General features: G+C 37.3%; 1 protein-coding gene across 1 annotated transcript in view; it reads left to right on the top strand.

Annotated features, from left to right (window-relative positions):
- Window positions 1-10,329, top strand: part of LOC108629693 (uncharacterized) — a 12,583-nt gene extending 2,254 nt beyond the window's left edge. Inside the window, 5 exon segments of the mRNA XM_026817491.1 lie at window positions 2,122-2,481; window positions 3,560-3,770; window positions 6,394-6,851; window positions 7,450-7,759; window positions 9,063-10,329. Of these exon segments, the coding sequence (XP_026673292.1) occupies window positions 2,339-2,481; window positions 3,560-3,770; window positions 6,394-6,851; window positions 7,450-7,759; window positions 9,063-9,341 (1,401 nt within the window). The 5' untranslated portion in view covers window positions 2,122-2,338 and the 3' untranslated portion in view covers window positions 9,342-10,329.
- Window positions 10,330-10,335: the final 6 nt, after the last annotated feature.

Raw genomic sequence — 10,335 nt, 5'->3', positions numbered from 1 at the left:
TTTTAATGTATCCATTATTAAATTCTTTCATTTAGTGAAATATTTTATTTTTCTGCATACTTTGTTCTCAATTTATAATTACTTTCTCTACTTAATTTATAAAGTCGAATACCATCTCTAAGGGCTATTATAACAGATCACGATGATACTACCTCACTTGTCATAAATGCATTACAGTATATTCATATTCCCACCAACAATTCCAACGCTGTTTGAATCCCTTTGGAGACAACCAAATCGCCACCGTGCCGTCGGATTGTCTCCACCGTAAGAACTTTCAATAAACCGTATAAACGTTTACTACAGCATAAAAGATCCCTTCCTCCCCCTGAATCGATTGGCATTATTTTCGAACGGCAGTTAAGTGATCGTCCCTTACGCCGTAATAGGATTACGAGTATCTAATTGCGCGTCATACGGCGGAGTGCACCTGTTTACACTGGCGCTACGCTTAATGAAGTTAAAACTCGGTAATTGCCTCAAGTGTACCTAACTTGACACGCGAATAGCACGAGCTAAAAAAGGTGATTAAGAAAACCGGTTAAAACCGTCACTTCCGAAGACGGATACTCTGATCGATATAATCAGCTATGGCCGTGCCATAAATATGCATACCACTCAAAATCAACATCGATTGACCGTGCTAACATCTTTCCATTAACGCCCCGAAGCAGACGTTCCTCACGCTTTTTATTTTCCACGTAACCGTGAATATTACTCGTGACATTTACTACCCGACGGCCCTCGTCATTACCATCCCTTAAAGATGACTCGATAATTTCCAAGATTTTCGCATTACGAGGATTCGCGAGAATGTCGAGTCGAAAATTGATTGTATGAAAAGCCACCAGGCCATCGCGATACGACTCTTTAACGAGGGCGTGTAAGATTGGATACCCAGAAGAGAGCTTCTAACGAAGTCACCGAATCGATAAAGTTTCCGACATTTATCCTCGTGTTAGAAGAGTACCTCGAGGCAACTCAAATATTTGCTTTTTACGGCATTCTGCTGTTCACGTTTTATAACCATACGGGTTTTCAATTTGCATAGACAACGACGTTAGGGTTCTCAAGATCTAGGACATTCTATTTTTGATTGCGTTTCACTCTTTCTGGATCTCACATAAAGTCAAGCACCTTACATAATCGAAAGATCCACACATTTCATCACCAGGTCCTATCGTGTGATTGAAGGCACCTTGTCTCATATTAAGGAAATTCCTTGGGCCAGCAAATCCATTGTCAATGAAATATCTTTTAGACAGTAAACGTTTCCCCATGTAGTTTCTGTAGCAGGGCGGGAATCGATGAAACGCGCCTCGTATCCTCGAGAAGAATATCTGTACAATACTTGTCCGGTAAGCGACCGAGACACCTGTTGTGTTACATGCTTGGGCTTGCAAAATTCAACGCCGTGGGCGACCTCCTTAAAGTACGTGGCCACTGAGAATCATGAATTAAACTGTATCCTTAAAGGATTCATCCTCGTTTAATATTTATTTTGTTCATGTGTAATCAATTATTCGTTTTGTTTCATTTGAAGCAGATCGCACGATTCTCTTTCGTTTATCACTTTAAACAATCTGTCTACGAAATTATCAGAGACATGCAATGACACTTTAAATTAATGACCTAACAAATTTTTACTCGACTGATACACTGTATTCAGGGCAACCCTAACCACTTGGCTAAATGGGCTATAGTCCCGGGGCGGAAGCCTTTTAGGGGTGGCAATTCTTGTCGGCTATATTTGTTGTTATTATTAGTCATTTTTATTCAAAATCTTTTCATGATAACAACAACCAAATAATCTGTTCTAAATGAAATAGAAAATATTATATATTTTGGAGTTTGGTAATAAATATGTGTGTTCTTAGAATTTTGTGTTTTTGTTTAGCGTAATGGTGATAAATTCACTTTTTCTAGTTCTGACACTTTTGTATAACTCTGCCGGTCACCCCGCTCCCACTAGCCATCCTGTGAATTTTTCTATAAAGAAGGGCGCATTATTTTTAGTAGCCCACGGGCGCCGAATATCTTAGAACGGCCGTGGATGTATTTTATTTAATTAAACACTTGTGTTCATCGAAACTACGTTAATTGAACGTATTTACTTTACAGAAAATTAGCGCGTGCAAAAACCGATAATCTTTAATTGAAATATTCTCTCTGATGACAAATAAAGTTGCCATTGGTGAAACGAAGTGAGCCGGGAAATCGTTAGATTTCAAGCGGTCGACGAGAAGGCACTTAATGTTAGATCAATCCATACAGAAATTATTGTTGAAGTAGAGTATCAAAGGAAAAATCAGGGTCAGCCGGTTAGTTGCTACTCGCGATGGAACGGAAGCAAAAGCGTCGCCTGATACCGGAACAGAATTGGCGAATATGTGGCATCATTTGCCTCTGTCAATTCACTTTTGTCATCAGCTGCGTGGCGTTGGTCTATCTGAGCGTGGCGATCTACATGCCGTCCCACAGGTAAACGACAAGGTGCATCGATTAATTGATCAAGGCCGATAATAATTAAATTATCGTCCTGTTGGCCTTAATTTTTTCAGAGATCTATGTCTCCTGCATTTATGACTTCATTTTCAAACAACCTTCCGTTTGTTTCTACCACTATCAAATGTAAAAGGTCACTTATATTTTTCTCTGTAATATAGTAGCTCCGTCACATGTATGCAATTTAGCGAAGGTCGCTGCAATTTGTAAGATTCGTTATCTGATAGTAGCGTAATGAATGTAATCATAGATCGGTGTACTTAGAATTTATAAGTACTAAGAACTCTATGATCTTGGATACTCACAGGATCCTCGAGACAACGAATAACAGTTGAAATTGAATTTTTGCATTACGAACGTTTTTTCATAATCATTATGAATCATTAAGATCCGAGTGTTCTACTTTCTGATGTTATTATTTATGCGCATTTCTATATTCCGTTCATTTTTCAAGTAAATATCATTTGATCGCTTGATAGGGGAGGTAAACTGGTCCCGGTCAATATCAATGTAATATTAACACGTTAAGCGCGGCGTCGGTCCTTTGGGACCGATAGTGAACTTTTCGTTCAGGCGGCGTCGGTCCTTTGAAACTGACAGTGAACTTCTCGTTTTGCCGAAGTCGGTCTCAGGAACTGGCAGTATCAAAGTTAAAAAATAAATGATGTAGTTTTAATGAATTTACTAAAACATTCTAAGCAAAGATATGCTTTGACTTCACATGTATTACAGAAAGTGACGACTTTCTTGATCAAATTTCTGGCTGTCTTACGTCCACATCTTTTTGCTGCGCATTACCATAGTCCAATCGGAAAGTGAAATAAAATCGTCACTAAGATACATGTTTTATACAATTATACTATGTAACTCAATATTTGTCGAGTGACCGAAACCCGACGCAGCGCGTGAACGGAAAGCTCAGTAAAATTGGCACGGCGTTTAACGTGTGAACCACATTTATTGAATTGCCTTAGAACGGAATACTGTCACGTCGTTCAGATGTCGGACCCCAGGCCGGTAAGATATTAATGAAACCGATGGAATTAATTCCCAGAGCCTTTCACGCGGGAATCGATCCGGATCCGGTCATGTGCCAAACCGTTGATACCGCCTCAACTAATAATTGTGGTTGGGCGAGTTGCGGGGAATGGTGCTTGACGAAAACAAGCGGATTTTGCCCTCAGATTCACGCAACTGTCAGAAGAAATGGGACCGACATTGTTTTCGAGAACTGCACGAAATTTGGCAGTATATCTTGTCCACAGGTACGTCGTAAATTTTATTTGAAAGATGTTGTATGGATTGGTTTTTTCAACAAATATGTGGTGAAACACAATACATATGTGTTATCATTATTTATTTTGCATATCCATAAAAAATACTTTTGATATGAGTTGATATGATATTTTCTTTTTTCCAAAAAAAACTTCTGTTTTATGTGAAAGAGAAAATTGGTAGACGTTTTAGTAAGATACATTGAATAGATTGCAACACGTTCTTACATAAACCCGTGTGAAATAGATCGCAAGTAGAACGAGATCGTATGTAGTCAGACACATTTTACGACGTGCTCACACGCTCCTCTCTAATTCACTCTGCCAACACTGGTAACGCCACGAAATATTTTCAGGCAAAAATTCCTCACGCGAATAAAAATTTTATATGTACTTTTTGTCAACAATTATTTCTTAATTTAGTTTCTTAGACTGTCCTTATCTTCTCATGAAACACTAATATCTCTAGAACGACGTTTGCTGTTACACAATGAATGTTATGGAAGTGATGGAACGGAAATAAAAAATTTATGAATGGTATGTCGTATTCACGAACTGATGTACACAGACTTGAAACATGCTCTACTCTTTCCAATATTTAAAATAAGCATGATATAAATCTTCCGATAGGCGCCTAGTTTTACTTAAAATTTCATCCTCTTTGACACCCACACGGGAAAATAGTACATTCTGGGACACCTTGTATGTGTATCAGAGTATCATATTTCTTCTGAAAAGTAATTAATAAATAGATCTGTTCACTGGTGCTGTTCGCTCTAAAGCATCATTCATCAGAATCTTCATCTTTCTGATAAAAATAAAAATACGACTGAGCTTTTCATTCCATTTAATTAACACAGCTACAAGTGGCTCAACGAATATTGAACTAACAAAGTTAGCCAAGAAACTTCCAATTACTCCGACGAAAGTATCTGAGGGAAAAGGGTCGGGCGCTCAAGATTTAATACTGTCATTTTATGGTCAGTACTTCCGCTGAGATAGGCGAGCGCGAGAGCTGATAAAAGAATTATTGCACACGGGTAGATGTAACTGATTCCTTACTCGCGCAGTGCTTTCTCGGAAAGCCATCTCTGAGGAGCAGAGAAAGGATGAGGAAAGGTAGTATGGACGAAGTTATACAGAGAGGGAGAGAGAGTTATATTATTATACAGAGTCGAAACACACTTACTTCAGAATTGCGGACGTGTCACATGTATTCCTATCGCTGTTTCCGCGAACGAGGAGTTTTCTACGAGAACCAAATACAGACAAGAAACGCAAGCAATGCTAGATACTGAGATATGCTAATGTAATTATCATACTCCGAGAATCGGTTACTTCGATGTACTCAAAACCTCGCACCTACTGCGTAACGTCTCTGGTTGAGTTCGACGTCTTCAATTATTTTCTAATGGCGTGTCCTATTCGCCTGCCACATATTCAATCGATTGGCTTTAGTTTCACGCATTGTGATTTACAATTACCTCTCGTACATTCGCTATGATTTTTGCAAAAAGTAATTCTTTAACTCAACAAATTGATAAACAGATCTGAATCCTGTTCCAAAGGATTTTTTTATACGATTTTGAAGTTACGTAATTTCCATTAACACAATTTCATTAAAACGATTTTTCTCACTCTTCTCATGAATTTGAAAATTGGTCAAGTATTCGAGTATTAATATGAAACGTACAAGGAATATTATCTCAATGATTCGCTATGATTTTTGCAAAAAGTAATTCTTTAACTCAACAAATTGATAAACAGATCTGAATCCTGTTCCAAAGGATTTTTTTATACGATTTTGAAGTTACGTAATTTCCATTAACACAATTTCATTAAAACGATTTTTCTCACTCTTCTCATGAATTTGAAAATTGGTCAAGTATTCGAGTATTAATATGAAACGTACAAGGAATATTATCTCAATGATGAGTAAAGAAAATCAGAAAAAAGAAAAAATATCTATTCATTTGGAAATAAAGATAGCAATTTTGGATTTCTTTGCAAGTGACCTGTTGGTAAAACTTCTGTTTAAAGGTAGCAAAAAAATAATTTTTTTACACGATTTCCTTTTACTCGTATTTTACCATATTAAGAAAAGCGTTTACCATGTAATACGAGAATCAGATGTATCACGTTTGAAAGCTGCTTTAAAAAGGAATGAATATATTAAATGTTTGTTCGTCTCATTATGTGTTCATTTCTTTGCATTGGTATAAGGTCTACTTTTCCACGTAACGTGGAATTTGTACCATCCACTCACGGAAACTCGTCTCGAACGTGACAAAGGGTAATGAAATTGATTCTGGGAATAGAAGACAATCGCACAAAATTTATACCTACGACAACTAACCCCAGTGGAAAAATAATAAACTATTCCCCTGGGAGCTTCTTCGAAATTAAGGATAAATGCGTTGCGTGACTTTGACACGTTCTGATTGAACAACCAACCATCTTTCCAGCCAAGTTTCTCTCTAAATTGACTAGCTGATCAGTAGACAACGAATTTTATGTATTTACAGAAAACTTCGATGAAAACCTCACTATATCTCATAAAGATTGTTACAACCAATATGTACACTAAAAATCACTGTTCAATTTGTACTTCTAGGTAAATGTGAAATCTCTGAAAAAGTTCAATTGCAACAATGGTAGCGAGTGCAGCGCGCTTTCGGGGGTGTTTAACTGCAGTCTTGGTCACTGTGCCAATATAAGCGAGCTGATGCTATGCCATTACAAGGCCGACGGCATTGTCGTGGACACGGAGAAGGACAACATGAAACTGAACGGGTTCTTCAGCTGTCATAATTCTACGAAATGCACGAAAATCAAAAGTCCGTTCAGCTGCGATCGTTATTGTCCTAAGATCACCACGCATAACGTTAACGTGTTCCTCATGCAAGACAACAACGTAATCGCTGCGAAATGCAAAAGTGGTTTTACGCTGAACAAAGCTAACGGAAATCTTCCCGGGGAACGGCTAACTACGTCTGTCAAAATTTGGGACGAGCAAAACAAAACAATCGTTGCCAGCTGTTTAGTAGTCAACAGACAAAGGGATATTATAAGGTACGTATTTATTGATTGATGGTCATTGTCCATTGAACTGTCATATAAAATGTAGCAAAACATTATATTTAAATAACGAATTGAGGACTTTCATTTCACATAAGTCTTTGAAATTTAAACTTTTCCACATTCCATTTTTACAGTTATAAAATTTTTTTCTATGATAATGAGGCGTTTGGTACGTTCATATTATTGCTTCCATTAAAGAATACGAAAATGGGTTTATGGACGCGGATAATGGAATTTCATACGAAATGTGTTTACGCAAGAAGATTTTATAGGAGGAAGATAGCATGAGTCTTCTTTTGTAAACAACTTGTTTTGAAGACATAATGTACATAGATTAAAAAGTCTAGTAACAGATGTAAAATTCATTGATTTATGATTCTCAGTTTCATAACTATTTTATAGTTAGTTTTATAACTATAATTAAATTAGATTTTATGAAGAATAAATGCTTATATAATACTATGTACACTGGTTTAGTAAACTATAGCGATATTTCGTGCGTTCTCAAATGACGACATAAGAGATAAAATATGCAAAGAAATATTCGTGTGGTCGTTTGAAAAATCATGTTTTGGCTTCCCTTTTGCAGAACGCAGGATTGCGTGAACGGTACTTTGTTAAAGGATATTCCGGTGCCGGAACCGTCTATCAACTTTACGAGCTTTTTGAAAATATATGAGAAGAGTTTGCAATATCCGATTGATCCAACGAACGCCTACGTGCCAGCGCAACGATCGCTCACGATCTACAATAGTTCACGTCTTTATATCAATCTCGAAGGTTGCGTCAATACCTTGAAGGGAGAGTGCAAAGAATTCCTCGCGACTCACGGTCGGGACGGCTACCTGATTTTACTATGTGGTTATTCACGTTACTAGATATATTTTAATTGCAATACAGCGAAATAATTACTAAAGTCATGTAACAAGAATTTTTAGTGTCACTCTATCTCTTAAGCACTCATTAGTTAATATAATTAGTTGTTGTTGTGGAAAATTTCAAACACGTGTCACCATTTTAACTTATAGTCAGAACAATCTTAAATATCTTTGATATTTTATATGAAAATTCTGTAAAAACTGCGGGAGAAGTTCTTCCAAGCTAATTGCAAGGCAGCCGTAGTATAATTTCATTAGGAAAACAGCACACCATGCTTTCCGTTTTCCAATTCAATTAGACTGTCCGTACTGTGCGGATGTGTTTTAATTTCTACAAACTTCGAGCGAATCAGCATCAATCGGAACGGAACTTCCCAGGAGTAAAGTTCTGTTATATAATAGCTCGGAGTATTGAAGTGAGTTTTCCTTGAATAGATAAAATAAGGTGAAATTAAACTGATTGAATTTGAAGTATCATTTAATATAAGCAACTAATAAAAAATAATGTTTGTTCAGAAAATGTTCCTTGTATGCTGCTTCTATAAACGTCTGCCTATGTTTATTGAATTTCCTTGTTTTGATAAAAATGACTGACGGAGGTAAATAAAAAGCATGTTTGTTATTTAATTATGTAGTTGTTATTTCGTTTAAAAAATAAATCGATTGAAATATCGTTGTATTCACGTCAAACACTATATTTATTACTTATTTCGATGAAAGTAAATCGGCGCGATATTGAAACGAACTGTTGTTAAGTTCTTTTAATTAAACGTCCAGGGAATTTATTCCGTAAAAAGTGTCGCGGCAATACAACGATGCGATTCGCCGACTTTTACTTCTGCGAATTAAATTGTCAGAGTCCTCGAGGGCGTGTTCTTGTTTAATTCTTCTTTTTCCTTTCACTGTCGCGTTAACGCGGCACGGCACGGTTTCAAATAATTTAACTGACATCGTACTTGGGATTACGCTGTGCAAATGTTTCATCAGAAATGTTACATATGTGTATGCACTTGCAGAATTTTTGATGAAGTAAAGTGGTTCACGAACTTATATTTTATTCATCGCCCCGCTGTACGTTTCACGCACGAATCTGTTATCAGGTCAGGACGATTTTCAACCAGTCTATGCGAACATGTTCGCTTGACGCCGTAATAGAAACTCCCTTTTTGATACGTATAGTGTGTAATAATTGAAATGAGCTCGTGAAATTATGCATAGTCACAAGACATCGATTACACGGTGTTTGGCTGTTGACTCGACGTGGTTCCGCTGTTTGCCGTGCAGCTTCTAACAGCCTCGTCGAACCACTCCCTATCTGTTTCAGAATAATTCGTTCTTCGTCGTGGCACGATTCGACCTGAACAAGACACGAACGGAATTGCTGATCGCGATCATCGTGCCATCGAGCCTGTTCGTCATCAGCTTAACAACGCTCGTGATCATATCGCGATCGGTGCAGGTCGGCGACGACGCGAAAATGCGTTGCCGTTACTGTACCGACAAGCAGGAGGCCGAGGGCGAAGGCGAAGTACTCGTCGAGGCTACACCCTCAGCGTCCCAGAATCAGATGAGCGAGAATGAAATCAAGAATCTGGCGCTTTAGCAGTTTAAGTCACTCGGGATGGGCAGCGTCCTGCGTTACGAGAGGCTACCTTTCATGGACACCGACGAAGCCGAAGATTCATTCTGAACGGGTATATTAATCATTCATATTAAAATTTTTATGTATTCCATCGATGTAGCTTTGATTACTAACGACGTTCCGCGTTTCCCGCGGTGAGAGATCGATTGTGAAAACCAAAAAGAACGTTACTATATGTAATGTGCATATACTATTTAATTGTTACATGGTGATTGGAAGATGGTAAAAAATAAATGACGTTCAATGTTTTTGGGATAACGAGAATAGTGTGCAACGTGTATAATTTATTTCTATTCTCAAACGTGATAAACCAATGTTCGAATATAAATTGTACTTAATTGTGCAAACGCTTCAGCTGTACAGCACCGTTTACGAGAATGAACGAATGCTTTCTAGCTCATTTAATACCATTTGCATCGAGCTAAGAGAATGCGGGATACCATTGGATATTCCATGTAAATTTACATGCGCTGTTTTGCACGATGGATCGAATCAGAGGTTGAAAAAGTTAACCGAAATGCAGAATTGAAAAATAACAGTTATATAATCGATATAAGATCGATTCCGAAGAACTAAAAAACAAAACCGCTATATCTAATAACAGTTATGGTATATTTTCAATTCTCGATAATTGTTTCACGAACTGGAACTGATATCTTAACTGTTTTGGACCCCTGGATCGAATAGAGAATGGTAAGAGTAATTCAATAAAAAAGACGTGAAAGAAAATATGAAGACTGATTTTTCTGATTATCGCAATCGTTTTTATTACGCGTATAAATAAATTAATAGATTTCTGATCGAGAATTGGCAAATGCTATGACGAATCATAACATTTGTTCTTTTCATACATTTTCTGCAAGAACGCACGATAACTCTGTTCGAACTGAATATTTGATTGTTTTTATTATTGTTCGGTCCTCGTAAGAATATAACATTCTGATGGAAGTAGAGG

Source organism: Ceratina calcarata, unplaced genomic scaffold (assembly GCF_001652005.2).
Source record: "Ceratina calcarata isolate Rehan_Ccalc_2016 unplaced genomic scaffold, ASM165200v1 scaffold58.2, whole genome shotgun sequence".
Classification (NCBI taxonomy): Eukaryota; Metazoa; Arthropoda; class Insecta; order Hymenoptera; family Apidae; genus Ceratina; species Ceratina calcarata.
Note: the sequence above shows the minus strand (reverse complement) of the source record. Positions and strands in the feature narration are given on the sequence as shown.